General features: G+C 43.5%; 1 protein-coding gene across 1 annotated transcript in view; it reads left to right on the top strand.

The window, feature by feature from the left end:
* The window catches only part of vwde (von Willebrand factor D and EGF domains), a 379,611-nt gene that overhangs the window by 286,240 nt on the left and 71,630 nt on the right, over nucleotides 1-21,741 (top strand). Inside the window, exon 22 of the mRNA XM_078538828.1 lies at nucleotides 20,474-21,013. Within this exon, the coding sequence (XP_078394954.1) occupies nucleotides 20,474-21,013 (540 nt within the window). The remainder of the gene's footprint in view (nucleotides 1-20,473; nucleotides 21,014-21,741) is intronic.

Here is a 21,741-nt window from a genome sequence, read left to right as displayed (position 1 = left end):
CAAACACATTGAGGTAGCTGCTTCGCTGCCTGTATAGCCTGGCAGCAGGATAGTGGTGTCTTCTGCCTTGGACTTCCTGTTGGCCCTGCATCCCTTGTGCCTGCGCCTGTCCTCCCAAAGGTGGCTCCCCTGGAGGCTGAATATGCACTCCTCTCCCTTCTAGCCCTCTCTTCCTCCTCAGAGGAGCTGCCTGCAGTGGACAGTTCAGCTCCCATTCCCAGGCTAAGGGAAGGCTTCCTGAAACCTGCAGGCCCAGAAAAGATTCCTCACTACAGAGTGCTGACCTGAAGTTTAAGAGTCCTGAAAAAGCAGCTGGGATACATTCTGAAGTACTGCAGATCACACAGACAAGTTTGTAAAACTTTCAAAAATAAATACTTGAATGTGCACATTCACAACCCCAGTGAGCCCCCTTATCCCGCCCATGGATGAGGTTAATACAAATGTGTCCTACCCACCTGCCCGTTGCACCCGTGCGCTGACCTGAAGATTGCACGGGCACAGAAAAATCAGCATCAGTTGAAAATTTAAGGGCCTTACGTGGCCCAATAATTAATGGCAGGCGCACATCGGACATCATCACATGCCCGCCCAGCCAAATATCATGATGGCGCGTGGTGATGACAGGACGCTCACCCGACGTCACTACATGCGGACGTGCGGGGCCCGACAACGGGAAAATTCTACCCCTGGAACGGGTGGATTGTCTTATGAGGAAAGGTTGGACAGATTAGGCTTGTATCTGCTGGAGTTTAGAAGAGTAAGAGGCAACTTGATTAAAACATTTAAGATCCTGAGGGGTCTTGACAGGGTGGATGTGGAGAAGATGTTTCCTCTTGTAGAAGAATCTAGAACTAGGGGTCCCTGTTTAAAAATAAGGGGTCACCCATTTAAAGTCATGAGTCTTTGGAACTCTCTTCCTGAAAAGGTGGTGGAAACAGAGTCTTTGAATATTTTTAAGGCAGAGGTGGATAGATTTTTGGTAAGCAAGGACGTAACAGGTTATTGGGAGTAGGTGGGATGCAGATTTCAGGTTACTATCAGATCAGCCATGATCTTATTAAATGGCGGAGCAGGCTCGAGGGGCTGAATGGCCCACTCCTCCTTTTACGTATGTTTGCTTGACCTCCAGGGAAGAATCAGGGAACTGGGAGCGGAGTGATTGTGAGGAGGGGACACCCATTGACTTCCTTCTATTCTGTTTTAGAATACTTCATCAGCAAGATTTCCTGCAGCCATTCAGACCCCTAATGCTATCTCTTTAAATACTAAACCTTCATTGACAGAGTGAGTGTCCCATGGTCTGGCTGAGAAACCCAGAAGCAGGATGCTAATGGTGTGGCTGAGTGAAACAGCCATAGCAAAGCCTGCCTCCATTAGCACCAGGTTCCTGACCAACTACCAGTCTCCCCACAGCATGTGAATCAATTCCATGAAGATTTCATCCAATATCATCAAAATAAATGTTCTGAAATCACAGAATTACAGAATGTTTACAGTGTAGAAGGAGGCCATTTGGCCCATCGAGTTTGCACTGGCTCTCTAAAAGAGCATTCTATCTAGTCCTACTCCCCTGCCTTATCCCTGTAACCCTGCATATTATTTCCTTTCAGACAGCAATCCGATTCCCTTTTGAATACCTCGATCAAACCCGCCTCCACCACCCTCTCAGGAAGGTCGTTCCAGACTCCACCCATCCTCTGAGTCTGAAAATTTTCTCACATCACTTTTACTCCTTTTGCCAATTATTTTGAATCTGTGCCCTCTAGTTCTTGATGCTCTCTTGAATGGGAACAGTTTCTCACTATTTACCCTGTCCATAACCCTTGGGATCTTGAAAACATTTATCAAGTCTCCTCTCAGCCTTATTTTCTCCAAAGAATACAGTCCTAACCTTTCCAATCTATCCTCATAGCTACAGTTCTTCATCCTGGGAATCATTCTTGTGCATCTCCTCTGTACTCTCCCCAATGCCTTCACTCCTTCCTCAAGTATCTGCCCAGAACTGGACTCTGTACTCTAGATGAGACTTAACTAATGTCTTATACAAGTTCAACATGATCTCCTTATTCTTTTACTCAATGTCATTATTAATAAAGCCTAAGATGCAAAATGCTTATTAACTGCTCTCTCAGCAAGGCACAGCAAGTAATTAAGAAGGCTAATGGAATGCTATCCTTTATTACGAGGGGGATTGAACATAAAAGTAAGGATGTTATGCTTCAGTTATACAGGGCATTGTTGAGACCGCACCTCAAATACTGTGTGCTGTTTTGGTCTCCTTATTTAAGGAAGGATGTAAATGCATTGGAGGCGGCTCAAAGGAGGTTTATGAGATTGATATCTGGAATGAGTGGGTTGTCTTTGAGGAAAGGTTGATAGACTGGGCTTGTTTCCACTGGAATTTAGAAGACTGAGGGGTGATTTGATTGAAGTGTACAAAATCCTGAACGGCCTTGACAAGGTGGACGTCGAAAGGATGTTTCCTCTTGTGGGTGAGTCCAGGACTACGGGGCACTGTTTTAAAATAAGGGGTCACCCTTTTAGGACAGAGATGAGGTGAATTTTTTTCTCTCAGAGGGTTGTGCGACTTTGGAATTCTCTGCCTCAGAAGGTGGTGGAGGCAGGGTCATTGAATATTTTTAAGACAGAAATAGATAGATTCTTGTTAGGCAAGGGAATCAAAGGTTATCGGAGTTAGATGGGAATGTGGAAATTGACACACAAGAAGATCAGCCATGATCTTATTGAATAGCAGGGCAGGCTCAAGAGGCCAAATGGTCCTGTTCCTGTTTCTTATGTTCTCTCAACATGCTCTGTCATCTTCAATGACTCATCTACATATACACTGAGGTCCCTCTGTTCCTGCACCTCCTTTAGAGTTTCTTCTTTTATACTGTTTCGCCAAATTCATCCTGCCAAAATGAATCACCTCATACTTTTCTGCATTGAACTTCATCTACCACTTGTTTGAAGCTCATGACTATCCTCATCACAGTTGCCAACATTTCCAATCTTCGTATCATCTGCAAATTTTGAAATCATGCCCTGAATACCACAGTCTAGGTCATTAATATATATCAAGAAGAGCAAGGGTCCCAACACTGACCCCCAAGGAACTCCACTATAAACATTCCTCCAATCTGATAAACAATCATTTATCACTACTCCCTGTTTCCTGTCACTCAGCCAATTTCTTATCCAAGTGCCTACTTTTCTTTTTATTCCATGAGCTAGAATTTTGCTCACAGCTCTATTGTGTGGCACTGTATCAAATGCCTTTTGAAAATCCATATGCATCACATCAACAACGTTGCCCTTATCAACCTTCTCTGTTACTTTCTCAAAAAATTCTAGCAAGTTAGTTAAGCATGATTTTCCCTTAATGAATCCATGCTGGCTTTCCTGAATTATCCCTCACCTGTCTAAGTGACTATGATTTTGTTCCAAACTATAGTTCCCAGAAGTTTCCTACCACTCAAACTGACTGGCCTGTAGTTGCTGGCTTTATCCTTGTACCCCCTTTTGAACAAGGGTGTAACATTCGCAATTCTCCAGTCCTCTGGCACCACCCCGTGTCTAAAGTAGACGGGAAGATTATCACTAGTGCCTCTGAAATTTCCACTCTCACATCCTTCAGCACCCTTGGGTGCATCTCATCCGATCCTGGTACCTTATCTATTTTAAGATAGCTTTTCTAACGCCCCCTCCTTCTCAATTGTAAATTCTTCTAGTGTACCAGTTACCTCCTCTCGCACCTCGGCCTGGGTAGCATCTTCTTCCTTTGTAAAGACAGGTGCAAAGTATTCATTTAATACTTCTGCTATTTTTCTAGCCTTCACGTGCAAGTCATCTTTTTTATCCTTAATTGGCCCTACACTTTGTTTTACCACCCTTTTATTATTTACATGCTTATAGAAGATCTTGGGATTCCTTTTTATGTTCGCTGCCAGCTTCATTTCATTGCTCTCTCCTTGCTTTTCTTATTAGTGTCTTCACTTCCCCTCTGGTCCTTCTTTATTTAGCCTGATTCTCCATTGTATATTCTACCTGATATCTCTCATACGCACACTTCTTTTTCATCTTCACCTCTATCTCTCTCGTCGTCCAGGGCGTTCGGGATTTATTTTTCCTACTTTTCCCTTCAAGGGAATGTACCTTGATATTGCCTGTAGTACTTTTTCTTTGAAGGTGCTCCATTGTTCAGCCACTGTCTTTCCTGCCAACATTTGATTCCAACTCACTCGATTCAGATGCATTCTCATCCCATCGAAGTTGACTTTCCCCCAATTAATTATCCCTGCTCTGGATTGTTATCCTTTCCCAAGGCCAACCTAAACCTTATGATACAATGGCCACTGTCACCTAAATGTTCTCCCATTGAAATTTGGTCCGCTTGGGCCAACTTATTCCCCAGATCCAACAGTGCCTGCCCTCTCGTTGGACTGGAAACATACTGCTGCAGAAAATTATCTTGAACACATTCCAGGAACTCACGCCCCTCTTGTCCCTTTGCATTATTCCTATTCCAGTCTATATTTGGATAATTGAAGTCCCCCATTATAGTTACTCTATAATTCCTGCATCTCTCTGTAATTTCTAAACAAATTTGTTTCTCTACATCCCTTCCACTGTTTGGTGGTTTATATATTACACTGATTAATGTTATTGCACCTTTTTTATTCCTTACCTCTAGCTAGAGGAATTCCGTCCTTGACCCCTCTGGAACATCCTCTGTCTCCAGTATTGTAATGCCATCTTTAATCAATACTGCCACCCACCCCACATTTCTTCCTTTCCTGGCTCACCTAAACACCTTGTACCAGGAATATTTAACCCCCAGTCCTGCCCTTTTTTGAGCCAGATCTCTGTTATAGCAACTATATCATGGCCAGAATTTTCAGCTCGGTGAGCGGGGGCAGGGCTTGCTCGCCAAGGTGTAAAATGATGCGGGGTGATGTTGGGCGGGCATCCCGACGTCACCATGCGTCATTTAGATTTTCAGTTCAAGTCGACTGCCCGCCCGCCGAACTGTCAAAGGCCTATTAAGGCTATTTAAATATCAAGTAAAGTAATAAACTGAGCTGCCCGTCCAGGCGAAAAGCCCAGGCAGCCTTCGCATTTTTCATAGAACCTCATTCACGGATGGGATGAGGTTTCAGGAAGGGTTTATAAATTAAATAAATATTTTCACTAATGTTCATTGACATGTCCTAGCTCATGTGACACTTTTAAAACTTAAACTCATCTCCCTGAGGCACCTCTGTGCCTCAGGGAGATTCCTGCACTCTTTCGCGCACATGCGCAAAAGAGCACAGGCCCCTACTCAGGGAATCTCACCCCCCCCAACCTGCACAGGGAGCGCTCAGCACTTCTGGGCGCAGGTCACGCTCGGCGGGCCTTAATTGGCCCACCCATTTAAAATGGCGGCGCAGACGCGATCAGGGGCGCCGATCGGGTCCACGCCTGCCCCTGCCTGCCGCCGCACAACCCCCCCCCGACTGGGGGAAAATTCTCCCCCATAATTCCTTGTCAACCTTTGTCTGTAGTTCACCAATCTTATTAACCATACTTTGTGCATTCACATACATTTACATGAAGCCTGGTTTAGGCTTTTTTTTACTTTCCTCCTTATTCTGACCCCATCTAAAGACTTACTATTGCCTTCTCTAATTCTATCAAACTCTCCAAGTATTCCATTAACCTTGATACATCCTCCTTATCAGCTAATACTTCTCTACTTCCCAATGCCAATTTCTCTCCTCTCCACTCTGAATTTCCTCTCAGGTTCCCAAATGAGGATGAAAATTTATAGTAGAAAGACTGGGGTCAATTTTCATCATAGACAGACATAGATGTTGCCCAGCTAATGTCCTCAGTGAACAGCCTAAGCCTTTTTGATGTTCAGAGCTCATTTACATCTTATTGATAAGAAGAGAGCTTGCTGATGCAGAAAGTGAGAGTAAATTGGCATCTCCTCTGCCAAACCAAGTTGCAGCTTAAAGATAGTGTGAAGCAATTGCAGGAGGGACTAGAAAAGGGTGGAAATATTTTAAGGAGCTCTACAAAAACACTTAAAAAGATAGGAGTTTTCATTTTTTTGTGAGCAACTTACATTGGCAGAATGCATCCTGGTTGTTAAGAGAAGGAAGAGAGGAAAAGCAGTGATAAAAACCAAAAATACTGGATATACTCAACAGGTCTTGCTGCATATGCAGAGGGAGAAATATAGAGTTATTGGGCTGAACTTTACAGCCCGAAAACCGTACGGTTTTGGTCCCGCGGAAGTGTAATATCTGACATGATGATGGGTTCACAGCTCAACATCATCACACTGGTCAACGATAATGAGGTTGGCAGGCGGGCCCCAAAATCAGTCGCCTGCTGGCTATTTTGAAAGTGATAATTAATGATTGTTTAAGCTTATTAGCAGTCCAGTCAACTGCAGTGATACATCCCCAATGCCATAAAGCGTTGCCTGCATGTGAAACACAATAGGTGGGAACCTGTTTTTTCTCAATGTTAGTGGAGAGGGTGGATTTAAATGCTAGAGATGGGTCTATGCCCGACTTTAGTAGGTGAAGCTGCTTACAGGTATATCATGGGCAGATTTTTGATGTGCTCGAAGCCCTAGACAGTATCCTAGACAGGGGTATTAAGCATAACAGTGTCTGCAAACAGGTCAACACTGTTATCTGACATCACTGAAGCGTTTTTGCTCAGTTCATTATGGGCATAGTTCATTCCATTGGAGATACCTTCTTCAGTGAGGAAGAGGGGAGGAGGAGGTGAAGGAGATGGAGGAGGTCACCCAATAGGGGCAGGAGCCACAGCAAGTGGATGAAGGAGGCCAAACTGACGAGCAAAGGGCTGCAGAGGGCAAGCGGCAGCAGACGCAGGGACACAGGTGGAGGCCATATCCTGCCAATCGTGTGTACAGATTAAGAATTGTGTACCTGCAAATAACTGAGAGTGCCTGTGGAGATTTTGCTTTTTGTGAGCCACTGTGACATCTGCTTGAGTTGTTTGCCCCAGACATCACATCCAACTGTGCGGGGGGGTGGCAGGGTGGGTGGGGGGGCACCCAATGCCGGTGACATTGAAAGACACTGTGGCCCTTACCATTTTTGCATCAGGGTCATTTCAGCGTGACAGCAGAGACCTGAGTGGCGTAACACAGATTGCAGCTCAGCACTGCATTAAAGTCTTTACAAATGCCAAGCAATACAGCAACTTCAGTACTGACAACATTATTCAGATGGAAAGAACCAGAGGCTTTGCAGCTATTGCAGGTTTTCCAAGGGTGCAAGGCATCACTGGTTGCACCCATGTCATAGGAACATAGGACTTAAGATCAGGAGTAGGTCATTTGGCCCTTTGAGCCGACTCCAAAATTAAATAAGATCATGGCTGATCTGGTTGTGGTCTCAACCCCACTTTTCTGTCTGTCCCCAGTAACCTTCACCCCCTTGTCTACCAAAATCGGCCTATTTCTGACTTGAATAAATTCAATGGCCCAGTCTCCACTGCTCTTTGAGGAAGAGAATTCCACATACTAATTGCCCTCTGAAAGAAAAAAATTCCTAAACTATGACCCCTTGTTCTAGTCCCCCACAAGTGGAAACATTTTCCTGGTATCTACCCTGTCAAGTCCCCTCAGGATCTTATATGTTTCAATGAGATCATCTCTCATTCTTCTAAACTCCAATAGGTATAGGCCCAACCTGTTCAACATTTCTTTGAGTGAACCTTCTCTGTACTGCTTCTAATGCAATTATAAATTTTTTCAAATAAGGAGACCAAAACTGTACACAGTATTCCAGATGTGGCCTCACAAAGGCCTGTACATCTGCAGTAAAACTTCCCTACTTTTATATTCCATTCCCTTTGCAATAAATGCCAAAATTCTATTTGCCTAATCACTTGCTGTAACTGCATACTAATTTTTTGTGATTCGTGTACTAGGACGCCCAGATCCCTTTGAACCACCGAGTTCTGCAATCTTTCTCCATTTAAATGTTTTACTGTTATTCCATTCTTCCTGTCAAAGTGGACAAGTTCACATTTTCCCATATTATACTCCATCTGCCAAACTTTTGCCCACCTACTTAACCTACCTAATATCCCTTTACAGACTCTCTACATCCACTTTACAACTTACTTTCCCACCTGTCTTGATGTCATTTGGAAATTTAGCTTAGCTGCCATACATTCAATACCTTCATCAAAAGCATTTATTATATTGTAAATAGTTGAGGCCCCAGCACTGATCACTGTGGCACTCCACTTGTTACAGATTGTGAACCCTAAAAAGACCCACTTATCCCTACTCTCTGTTTCCTGTTAGCTAACCAATCCTGTATCCATGCTAAGATGCTACTGTTACGATCCCAGCTGGTGTTGATACTGGACAAGTCAGATCCCAGAGTGAAACCTAGTGTGATAGATCCTAACTTTTTGTTTAGAAACCATGGAGGAAAGTTACTGAACAAATTCACAGGAGTCTGCTGATAAAATTTTAACACAAAAAAAAACAAGAATAACTACATTACACCAGATAAAAAGGTTGGAAATATCTCAATGCAACACAAGGAAATGATTCAAATATTCACTATTCCTTCACCTCAGCTATATCTATACAGACATATAAAGATACCACATCTATCTTATACTCTAATATTCTGGATAAGTATGTGGTACATCTGAATTAACATGTGAACTGTGGTCAGACATACCACATTCCAAAGTAAATGGCAGATGCAACCACAGCAGTTTCTACAAATTTCTCAGCAACCCACCTGGACCCTTGTCACACCGTGAGCCACCAAGTCTCACTGAAACTTTGTCTTTCTCATGAGTGTTTCCGTTCTTGACATTTGAAAAACTCGCCTTGGAATTCTCTCTGAAAGTTGCTCCCACTCAGAAGGCTTCAACAAGAAACCATCTCCAGGGTTTCAATCTCACCTTCTGAGATTCCTTTCACCTGAATCTCTGAGTAAACTCATGCTTCACCTTCGAAGCAAACTTTTATATTTTTGGCCATGCCAAGCAGGACATCGCTGCTCCAAAAAGCCGGCAATAAGGAGTCACCAATATTCGGCTGCCTGTTCAGATCTTCAGGACTTCTCTCAAACCCGCTTTGCTTCAAATATGCTCCCGGCAGCTATTTCTTTAACTTGGAGCCTTTTTCTCTGCTCCAGTTCTTTATCCTGAATCAATGGGCTTTAACTGATTTTAGTCTTTGTCCCTACCTGTGACTTTCTTCTGGGACATCTTTCTATCCCATTCCCTGGTTTGCGACCTTCTTCTTGCTTTGGGACCTAATCCTTGCCCCCTCCCTGTGTCCTTCTCACTGGGACACCTCTGAAATGACGCTCAGATTTAGGTCACCTGACCTGCAGTTTCAGCTGTTTCACTTTTTTCTTTTCCTTCTGGTCGGTTCTCGGCCCAAAGAACATAAAAAGACCAGCTGCACATTTGTGGTCCTTTCCCGGTCAGCGCATGGGTGAAAGGCCTGAACTAGGTAAAAAAATACACGAACTCCGCATGTGCGGCCATCTCCCAGCCAGTGCATGCACAGAAGTCCCGAGGCCCGCCGGGAAATGTAGTTCCCGAACTGCAACTCCCAAACTCAACTAAAGGTAAATTTTTTTTTGAGTTTCATCACAGTTAACTCTACACCGTGTTCTCTTGCGTAGTCTTTGATGTGGCACCTTATCAAATGCCTTTTGGAGATCCAAGTACACCACATCTACAGGTTCCCCTTTATCTACCTTGCATGTTACTTCCCCCAAAAAACTCTAATAAATTAGTTAAACATGATTTCCCTTTCACAAAGACATGTTGACTCTGCCTGATCACATGATAATTAAATCCTTTTGGTGGGACAGGACATACTCAGAGATGGTGATGGTGATGAGTGGCACGTTGTCTGTAAAGTATGATTCTGTGAGTATAACCATATCAGGCTGTTGCTGGACTCGCCTGTGGGACAGCTCTCCCAATTTTGCCACAAGCCCATTTATGGTAATAAGGAAGACCTTTAGGGTCGACAGGGTGTGCTGTTATCGCTTCCAGTGCACAGTGGTCAGTCTGGTTTCACTCCTTTGTGTTAAAAGCAAAATACTGCAGATGCTGGAAATCTGAAACAAAAACAAAAAATTCTGGGAAAACTCAGTAGGTCTGGCAGCATCTGTGGAGAGAAAGACAGAGTTAACGTTTCAAGTCCATATGACTCTTATTCAGAGTTGAAGGGAAATAGAAATGTGGTCAAATATATACTGTTTAAGCGGGGCGGAACAGGTGAAGCTGGATAGAAGGCCAGCGATAGGTGGAGGCAAATGAGAGATTGCGAAAGATGTCATAAACAAAAGTTCAAAAGGTTGTTAATAGTGGTGGTTCTGGCTAAAGGAGGTGCTAATGGTGACATTAAGAGTGGAAAGCAGAATGTGATAATGGCCGGACCAGAGTAAGCACTCTGGAAAGTGACAGGTGGCCCTAGTGGGGGTGGGGTGTGGGGAGGGGGAAAAAGGATCGAAAAGGCTAAAAGCTGGGGATAAAACAATGAATAAAATGGAAATAAATTTTAAAAATAATAATAATGAAAATAAGTGGAAATAAATCAATAAATCAATATTTAAAAATAAAAATGAATAAGAAGAAAGGTGGGTGGGGATGGAGGAGAGAGTTCATGGTCTGAAGTTGTTGAACTCAGTGTTAAGTATGGAAGGCTGTAAAGTGCCTAATTGGAAGATGAGGTGCTGTTCCTCCAGTTTGCATTGAGCTTCATTGGAACATTGCAGCTTGCCGCAAGCATGATCCAGACCTTCCTGTCAGTTGCGCTTGCCATTTCAGAGAGCATTTAAGAGTCAACTCCATCACTGTGGATCTGGATTCATATATAGGCCAGACTGGATAAGGATGGCAGATTACCTTCCCAAAAGGGCATGGGTGAACCAGATGAGTTCTTCCAACAATCAACAGTAGTTTTGTGGTCCCATTACTGGGAGTAGCTTTTAATTCCAGATTTATTAATTGCATTTAAATTCCACCAGAACTGCCATGGTGGGATTTGAACCCATATCCCCAGAGCATGAACCTGGGCCTCTGGATTTCTTGTCCATTGTTATTGCCATTGCACTACCACCTCCCCTGATTTGGTCGATGGTCAGGGACAGGGACAGATGGGTGTGACTGCAAGTAAGGCAGATATGGTGATTCAGAAGGTAGCAATGAAGGAGCCTCGGCCCTTCTAATTGTTCAGCAAGTTTGAGGTTCTTGCAGCTTGTGAGGGCAAGAGTTGGGACTTCAGGGTTAATGAGCAAACTGACCATGGCACCATGGTGCAGAGACTCATTCAAGTCGGGGAAGTAAAGGAATGTATTTGTAGTATGGAGCAGTATAGTTAGGGGAATAGAAACAGTTCTTTGCAGCTGAGAGCATGCATTTCAAAAGGCTATGTTGCCTGCCCAGTGCCTAGCGTCTGAGAGGAACTTGGAGTGGGAGGGGAAGGAACCAGTTTTCATCTGGGTACTGTTTAGGGTATTAGATACTACTTGGTAGATCTTAATGAAGTCTTCGTAGTCTTACATAGGTTAACTGCATGGCCAGAATTTTCAGGATGGCGGGGGCTCGCCATCTGAAGATTCGACAGGGAACACATCCCCGCCAACTCCAGCAGCCGCGATGCCATTTCTCTAATCAGTGTTGATTAGCAGAAGGCGGGACTTCTGCCTATCACTGGGAGGAAATCCCACCTTGGCAAGCTGAAGAGGCACTGCAGCTAACTGCCTGGAACCAGAGGAGAGGTAAATGGCAGGGGTCAAAGTGGGGTGGGGAGGTGGGGGTGGACTGTGTAGGGAAGGCCTGCGGGGTCGCGAGGGTGGGGGGATGCGATCGGGGTGTCAGGCGGTAGGTCACGGGGAGAGGGAGGTCCGGAGGTCACCATGCCCTAAGGGGAGGGTGTCCCCAGTCAGAAGGGGGCTTCTGATGGAGGCCCTCCCTGAACCACCTGCCTGAGATTGAACTCTGCCCCCACCCCCACCAGCTCCCCTGCCTCAGAACCTGCCAGAGGGTGAACATAAAATTCTGGCCTATTTATCTATCCACACCAAGAACTATGTACATATATACAGTAAAGGGTTTAAGCTAGCAGCTGTCTCCATGCTTGCTTGTGCACAAGGCTCTATCCAAAACTAGACTTTCCCCTATGTGTGGGTCATGACCCCTTGGTGTGGATCATGTGTTACCTTACATCACTGTGTGGGCAGTACTGTACTCATCCCACGTTAACGCTATATGTGCTAGACCCTCATATGACACCACCTCTAAGTCATTTTCCAATGTATATCAAGTTATTCTCATTTACCCCATGTATTTACATTATTATTATTACCCCATCTCCCCCTTCAAGTCTCTGAGTCCATAGGTTCAGGCGGTCTGGAAGCTTATAACCCTTCCATATCTCGTTCACACTCCTGATGGAGGAGTGGTAGGCTGTTTTGTTGCAGGTAAACTCTGTTGATTTAGAGGTCGCTCTGCCATCTGGGTATCTTTTCATCCTCTTTTTCCATTCCTTGGCATTGAACCGCTCTTTGTCAATTCAGCAGTTGTGGTGATAGGTGGTTGTTATTCCATCCCGTTACTTGTAGGGTGAATGAACATTGTCCTCATCTCCATGTCCTTTTTCCCTGTCCTTTCACCGTGTGGGTTGTCCTCTGTGATGGAAGATGGCTATTCCTGTTATGAGGATGTGGTTTTTTAGTAAGCTTACCTTTGCGTTTGGCTGTGTGGTGTGCTGTCAGCAATGGAGGCTGCTCCTTGGTTCCAGCATCATCTGTGGCACAGTCATGCTGGCTGAGATTTGCAGCATTTGCTCTGTGGTCGCAGCGTTAACCTCATCAATAGTTGTTGGAGCCGGAGGTTGAGGCTGCTTTGGTTGTTAGTTGCTCTCTTGTCTATCCTCCACTGGAGGCATCATGGTAACTATCTGAGTGGTTGGCTGGTCTGACCAATGAGGGCTTTCTAGCACCTGTAACAAAAATGGACAAACCTGTTCTGCAAAGAGAGAAGGCAGTTCAGAGCTGAAGTCCCAGTCAGGATACCCTTTCTTGTTTGAGCTCTAGGGAACTTGCAGTTCTGTATAAGTTATCACAGTGATGATCTTGACCTCTTCTGCCATTTTGAGGAGATTCAGGGCTACACTGACATCTCTGCTCAAGAAAGAAGAAGACTGGTTATGGGATAATGTAACTCAGCTCAAAGATTTGTTTGCCGCCATACATTAGTAGTTCCAGAATCATGCCTGTGACTGGAAGTCGGATTCCTCTGGGTCCAAGCTAGTGTGTTTGTTGTTTGAAGACAGAAGTCTCTCAGCCATGGTTCTTTGTTTGATAGGGCCATAACACTGGCTCCCGTGTCCAACTTAAAGTTTGTGAGATGGTTGTTAACCGAAATGTCCATGTTCCAGGATGAGAATCCTGGATATTTGCCCTCACCCAAGAAGCATGGCTGTGTCCTCTTGGTGTGCAGTCTCAACTTCTTGAATCATCTTTGGGTCTTCTGAGCACTTAGATGTTTTGGCCTTGCACAGTTTGCCAATGTGTCCAATTCTGTTACATTGAAAGCATTGGGCTGAATTTGCAGGACATTAATTTTGCCTGTGGGGGAGCTTTGCTCCACAGCACTGGCATGTTCACTCTGTTAGTCAGTTAGAGTATTGCATCCCTTAGCCTGGGATTTTTTTATGTCTACCCTTTCCGAAGTTCAGTGTCTCATTTGACAGTGCAGCACTCCCTTAGTACTGCCCTAAAAAATCAGCTGACATTGTATCACTAAGTCTCTAGAGTGGACCTTGAACCCCCAACTTCTGATTCCAAGGCAGGAGTGCTACAAACTGGGCCACAGGAACAGTGCTCCTTGGCCTGGAGTGTCCCGGCTTCTGTGCTGTTTAACTAACTGGGCAGCGGTGTTTCCTTTGTACAACAGTTTACTTTCTCCTCTTAAGATGGTCCTGTGCTGCACATGGAGTTCAGACTGCCTAACAATCTGGGTAGCTTTCTTGAGGGTTAGATCTTCCTTCACTTGCAGCATATCTGAGAGTGCATCATCCACTAATCCTAAAACAATTCTATCCCTGATAAGTTCAGATTTTGGTGCTCCTTATTTGTAGCCTTCAGCCATCCTGTACGATGAATGAGTCGACAAGTTCTCCTGTCTCTGGACATGTTTATTAAATATAGCCATTTTGAGGATTTTGTTACTTCTGGGGTGAATATAAACATTGAGTTAATATAAACATTGAATGATTTTAGTACTTCTTCAAATTTAGCAGATGATTTGTTGATTCCTTATCTAGCAATAATGTCATCCGCTATTAGGCCTGTCAGCTAAGCAGTATATTAACTTGTTCATATACTTCCGTCTGTTTATCCAGACCTGAAGCTATCCTGTATCTATGGAATCTTTTTCTCCAAAGTCCCCAATTATGTGATTGATCTGGGCCTTGGATAAGTCCAAATTGATCTGGAAGAGTGGATTTCTGATCCATGGTTAAAAAAATTTTAAAGTGTAGATACAACTTTAAGATGTCGCTGAAATTGAAGATGGCACCACCGTTCATATGAAGATAAAGAGTTTACCTGCACTTGCTGGTGTTGGCGGGCTCCCGCTGCAATGGTGCTCATGCTCCGACTTGAAAAATTTTACACAATGGCTGCTTGGATTAACAAGATGCAGACTCCTCCATTTCAGCACTATGCTTTAGGCTCATGAAAGCATTGAATCCAGCCTGTGCTGGTCTTTAAAGCTAATTCTTTATTCACGATTCTTCCAAATTAATTAATTTTTCTTCTCAGAATGAGTTCGGATGCCATGTGTTCAAGCGCCGACTCGGGAATCTGGGTTTTCCGATGGAGCTTTTAAATGACATTTTCTGATCACTGAACTATTAAAAGTTTCTCAGGACTTGCTGTATCCTGAAATTTAAAAATTTTAGCTCACCCCTGTTAGGCCTGCTGACTCTGCATCCTGGGAATTGGAGTTGTACTTCCAAACGGTCCCATGGAGTCTTAAAAACAAAAAGCTACTGCGGATGCTGGAAATCCAAAACAAAAACAGAATTACCTGGAAAAACTCAGCAGGTCTGGCAGCATCGGTGGAGAAGAAATCAGTTGACGTTTCGAGTCCTCACGACCCTTCGGCAGAACTGAAGTATAGTTAGGAGAGAGGTGAAATATAATCTGGTTAGACCACCTTAGACCCCACCTTAGACCAGCTTATATTTCACCTCTCTCCTAACTATACTTCAGTTCTGCCGAAGGGTCGTGAGGACTCGAAACGTCAACTGATTTCTTCTCCACCGATGCTGCCAGACCTGCTGAGTTTTTCCAGGTAATTCTGTTTTCCCATGGAGTCTTATGCTGCAGTGAGAAATTTTAAATTTCTGCCTTCAGCTTCCAAGCCTTTCTTTGGAGCTCTTATCTAGTGATTTTCCTCTGAGTCTGCTTCTCGAGCTTTTCATCAGGTCAGAATGTTTCTTCAAATTTTCCTTTAGTCTTGCAGGATTTTGGTTGTTCTCCTCATTTTTTGCAAGGTTTCGGGTTTTTCCATTCGTTGCCACCATGTTGTAGGTTATTGGATACCATTCAGTAGGTCTTAATGAAGTCTTCGTAGTCTTAAGTAGGTTAACTGTATGTATTTATTAACTTCAAGAACTATGTACATATATACAGTAAAGGGTTCAAGCTAGGAATGCTTGCTTGTGAACACAGCTCTGTCCAATACTAGACTGACCCCTAGGTGTGGGTCATATGTTCTCTTACATCACTGTGGGTGGTACTGTACTCAGTCCCATGTTAACCCTATATGTTCCGGACCCTTATACTACACTAATAACACAGGTAGGACAAAAAAAGTGGTTCTGCTGGGGGAGTATGAACAGCTAGGGGCTAAGTTAAAAAGCAGAACCATAAAGGTAATAATCCCTGGATTATTACCTGAGCCACAAGCAAATTGGCATAGGGTAAATAAGATCAGAGATTTAAATGCATGGCTCAAAGGTTGGTGGGTAGAAATGGTTTCTGATACCAGTACTGGGCAAAGAGGAAGCTGTACCTTTGGGACAGTCTTCACCAGAACCAGTGTCCTGATGAGTCATGTAACTAAAACTGTAGATAGTGCTTTAAACTAAATAGTGTGGTGGGGAGGATGGGAGGGCTTTGAGGGTTTATGTGAGGGGAGATTTGGAAAATTAAAGAGAAAGGACAAGGCTATAGTGCAGGATAACTAAATAGATAATATAACCAGAGTGTGACAGGAAGGGACAAAGCATGGAAACATGAGTGCATCAACAGAAATGGTCAGAGTAGGGGGGGAAATGGCCTTAATCTATCAAAGGGGGAGGAGGGTTCGGGTGTACAGATATAGGCCTGAATTTTATGCTCCCACACTAGTGGGTTTTTAGGTGAGTGGAAATGTGAAATTGCAGGGACAGGATTCCCTCCAAGTTCCGGCTCACGTTGACCACACAGCAATTTTACACTGAAGCCATTTCCTGCCCAGCCTCAATTTTTAGGCTGGCAGGAACATTGAACCTCTGTGGGGGAAGGCCGGAAAGAATCAAAGTTCAATCTTGGGCAGGAAGTGGTGTGGGGGGTGTGTGGCATCTCCATCAGAAGACCCATTCTGACTGAGGAGCACCCTCTTCTTAAGGTCTGATCTCCAGACCTCCCTCCGCCCCGGCCTCTCCCTCAAGATCTTTCCCTACCCTCCCTGCCCTGGGACCCCTTACACTTAGCTTGTCCTCCAGTTCCAACACTTAGGCTCAGGCAAGTTGGTATAGTTCCTCCTCTGTCCACTGCAGCACTGTCACTGCAGGGACTGGAGAGCTGCCGACCAATCTGATTGGCCGGAGGCTCTCTAAGGCGGGACTTTGTCCCAAGTGAGGGGCGGAAGTCCCACCTGCAGCCAGCCAATACTCATTGGAGCATAAATTGGCTGAAGGGCAATCGAAGTTGGCGGGGATGTGATGGTGAGCCCCAATCATCCAAAATGCTCAGGCCATAGAAATCCAAAGATAAAAGTTGGGTCAATTGGAAAGTGTATCCATGTGGATAGAGACAAGTTGAGTAGGACAGTAAGGGACAAAGTTTAATGGTAGTTGTGCATCAGAGAGTAAGATCCAAGCAAGGAATAACAATAAAAAAATTGAAGTCACTTTATCTGAATGCATGGAGCATACACAATAAGATAGATGAACCAGTGGAACAAATAGCGGTTTGGTTTAGATCTAATCACCATTACAGGGACATTGTTACAAGTTGACCAAGGTTGGGAAATAAATACTCCAGGGCACACAACATTTTGAAAGACAGGCAGGAAGGTAAAGGAGGAGGGGTATTCTTGTTAATAAAGGAGTACATAAGGACATTAGTAAGAAAGGATCTTCGCTCAAATAATCAGGAAGTAGAATTAGTATGGGTGAAGATTAGGAATAGTAAGGATCAGAAAACACTGGTGGGAGTAGTTTATAACCCTCCTAGCAGTAGCTATACCATTGGACAAAACATTAAACAATTTACTGGAGCTTGTAACAAAGATAATGTAATAGTTGTGGGGGACTTTAAGCTTCATATGGATTGGAGAAATCAAATTGGCAAAGATGGTCTGGAAGTTGAGTTTGTAGAATGTTTTTGTGACAGTTTCCTGAGGCAATATGTTATGGAATCAACAAGCAACAATGCTATTTTAGATCTAGTCTTGTGCAATGAGGTAGGATTGATTAATAATGTCATGGTAAAAGATCCACTGGGAAATAGTGATCATAACACAATTGAATTCCACATTAAGTTTGAAAAGAACCCACTCCAATCACAACCAGAAATCTTAAACCTAAGCAAAGTCAATTTTATTGATATGAGGGAAGGACTGGCTAAGGTTGATTGGGTAAATAGAGTAAAAGATATGGTGATAAATAAATGATAGGAAACGTTTAGGGAAACAATTAAAAATGTTCAACAAAAATATATTCCATTGAAGAACAAAAACTCAGCAAGAAAGATCCATATATGGCTTGCTAAGGAGGTTAAGGATAGTATTAGATTAAAAGTAGAGGCTTATAATGTTGCAAAGAATTGTAGTAAGTCTGAGGATTGGGTGTTTTAGAAACCAGCAGAGAGCCACAAAAATAATTGGCTAAAGGGGAAAAATATAGTGTGAGAGTAAACTAATCAGGAATATAAAACAGACTCCAAGAGCTTTTACAAGTGTATAAAAAGGAAGAAAGTAGCTATAGTAAACATTGATCCCTTAGAAGCAGAAACAGGAGAAATCATGGTGAATCAGAAAATGGCAGAGACATTGAACAAATAGTTTGTGTCTGTCTTCATAGTAGAAGACACAAGTTACAACCAAAATTAGAGGGTAACCTAGGGGCTAATATGAGTGAGGAAATTAAGGTAATTAATATCAGCAGAGAAAAAGTACTGAAGAAACTCAAGGGACTAAAACCTGACAAATCCCCAGAACATGATGGCCTACGCACTAAGGTTCTAAAAAGGATAGCTACAGAGATGATGGCTAGCTATGATTTTCCAAAATTCCCTAGATCCTGGAATGGTCCCAGCAGATTTGAAATTAGCAAATGTAACACCACTATCCAAGAAAGGTGGGAGAGAGAAAACAAGGAACTATAAGGCTAGTTAGCCTGACATCAATCATTTATTGGAATCTATTATTAAGAAAGTCTTATCAATGCACTTAGGTAAGCATAGTATGAATAGAACAAGTCACCATGGTTTTACTAACCTTGTTTGACAAATTCATTAGCGTTTTTTGAGGATATAGCTAGTAGGTAGATACAAGGGAATCGGTGCCTGTAGTATACTTGGATTTCCAAAAGGCATTCAGTAATTGCCAAAATAAGAGCTCATGGGGTTGGGGTGATATATCAGCATGGATAGAGGATTGGTTAATGGACAGGAAGCAGAGAGTAGGAATAAATGGGGCATTTTCAAGTTGCAGGCTGTGACAAGTGGAATGCTGCAAGGATCAGTGCTAGGCCATGAACTATTTGCTTATACAAAGAGACAGAGAGTAACGCATCTAAGTTTGCTGACAATAGAAATTTAGATGGGAATGCAAACTGTAAGGAGGACATAAAGAGACTGCAAAGAGATATAGACAGGTTAAGTGAGTAGGCAACAAGGTGGCGGATGGAGTATAATTTGGGGAAGTGTGAGGTTATTCACTTTAGTCATTAGAATAGAAAATCAGAATACTTTTTTAAAAGATGTGAAACTTGTAAATATTGATGTTCAGAGAGATTTGGGTGTACTTGTACAAGGAATGCAAAAAGTTGGCATGCAGGTACAACAGCAATTAGGAAAGCAAATGGCATGTTGCAAAGGGATTGGAGTACAAGAACTCTTGCTACATTTGTACAGGGCTGTGGAAATAGGACACCTGGAATGCTGTGTGCAAGTTTGATCTCCATATTTAAGGAAGGATATACTTGCATTGGAGGCAGCACAGCAAAGGTTCACTAGATTGGTTTCTTGGGATGAGCGGATTGTCCTATGATGAAAGGCTGAGAAAATTTTGTCCATATTCTCTGGGGTTTAGGAGAATGAGAGGTGATTCCATTGAAACATTCAAGATTATGAAGGAGCTTGACAGGGTAGCCACTGAAACAATTGTTTCCCCTGGATGGGGAATCAAAAACAAGAGAGCACAGTTTCAGGATAAGGGGCTGAACATTTAGGACTGAGATGAGAAGAAATTTCTTCAACTTGAAGGGTTCTGAATCTTTGGAATTGTCTACCTCAGACAGGTGAGGATGCATAATCATTGAATATATTTAAGGCTGAGATAGATTTTTGGTCTCTCAGGAAATCAAGGGATATGGGGAGCAGGTGAGAGAGTGGAGGTGAAGCCCAAGATCAGCCATGATCGTATTGAATGGCAGAACAGGCTCAATTGGCCGTTTGGTCTTCTCCTACTCCTATTTCTTATGTTCTCAGATGGGCACAAATGGATCCCACAGGAGAGTCCAGGCCAGGAGCAGCCTGCTGGCTTAAAGAGAGATATGCCCTTATGTTAAAAAAAAGCCTTGACTGGCCTCATTGGGGCTGGATAGGATCTCCTGTGTATCAGGCCCACCACTAACCCACTGCTGCAACCCCCCTGCCCCTGCCACCCCCACCATCCCACACCCAATGCAGCCAGGTTTTCCAGCCTTAATGTGGAAATATACAGCAATAATGTGTGCTTAGCGATGCAGTTGTCCTCTGGCCCATGCAAAGGAGATGCCTTCCGGTTGTCCCACAAACTCCAATGAGGTCAGTACTGGGTACAAACTTGTGTATCTATGAAGGTTCTAACCTCTAAATTGTTTAACCCTTCTATGTTTTAAATGGTAGATGACTTTACTGAAAAAGTTTGATGTAATAACTAACAAAATTGTGGTATTCTATAGATCTTCAGGAACCTGGGGTTATCAGACCAAAGTCAAGAGTCAATGCTACAGCTACTGCACCTACTGTGATGACAACAACTGTCAAGAAGCCACATGTCTATCATTGGACTACAGTACATCAGACCGCTGACAATAGATCTACAGCCTGGCTTCCCTCCATCCCATACAGTCAACCTTTACCTAGAAAAACTCCAGCTGCTACATTCCTAGAAATCAATAAAGGAGAAAGAGGGAGCAGTAAAGAAGAAGAAGCAAGTGATAATACAGCAAGAAACCACATGAAAGGAGAAAGAGGTGTTACAAAAACCCTTGGTCCATCATTGACTCAGAGGAGGCCTGTAATAAAATCACAGCCTTCCAGTGTGACTGTAACTACAGAAGGTCTTTACACAAAGGATGAACTGACGCCTGAACCAAAGATAGTTACATGTGCAGACTCACCGTGTTTCTCTGGGGTTCCTTGTGAATCAACTCATTATGGAAGCTTCAGATGTGGACGCTGCCCTTTTGGCTATTTTGGCGATGGAGTCACATGCAAAGGTATTGTATTATATTAGTGCTGTTGTAATTATGGTTGAGTTAATGTTCAATTGTTATATATTTGGAAACAAAACAAGAGAAGAAAAGACCCAACACAGAAGTGAAGGAACCTATAATAAAATATGCAGAACTATTTATATTTATATAATGTTACAAAACTCCCTACTTCGGTAAATAAAATATTTATTACTTGTCTACAATTTCAGTTGCATTTAACATAAGCAGCTTTTGAGGTCTTGTGGTGCAGTGGGTAGCATCCCTGCTTCTGTGCCAGGAACTCTGGATTCGAGTCCCACGCCAGGACTTGATGGCCAAAGAAGGTGTGTTTGTAATGTGGCCAAACAGGTTGAGTATCAACCTGCAGATCCTTCCAACACATACCTATAGCAGGCAATAAGAATAGGAAGGATTCCTGGTCAGTCATGTGATGCAAAGAAAATGGGAGCCGCTACCGTCACTATTCATAGCTCCAGACTACAATATGAATGCATAAGTGCATGTTGCCTCAGCAACTTGAACTACCTGAGTGTAATGACTTGACAGAGTGGACAGGCTTCAACAAGAAACAGATAACTTTATTACAGAGAGCTTCTCTAGGGCTACATGCTCGATCAGGACTCTCATTAGGAAGCCCACCCACCGGATTGCCTGTGTTTAGGGCTCATTGGTTGGAGCCTCACAAAACATCCCTTGACCCCTGATAGACAGCAGGAGAGGCTATACCCACA

The sequence above is a fragment of the Cetorhinus maximus genome, chromosome 3 (assembly GCF_964194155.1).
Source record: "Cetorhinus maximus chromosome 3, sCetMax3.hap1.1, whole genome shotgun sequence".
Taxonomy (NCBI): Eukaryota; Metazoa; Chordata; class Chondrichthyes; order Lamniformes; family Cetorhinidae; genus Cetorhinus; species Cetorhinus maximus.
Note: the sequence above shows the minus strand (reverse complement) of the source record. Positions and strands in the feature narration are given on the sequence as shown.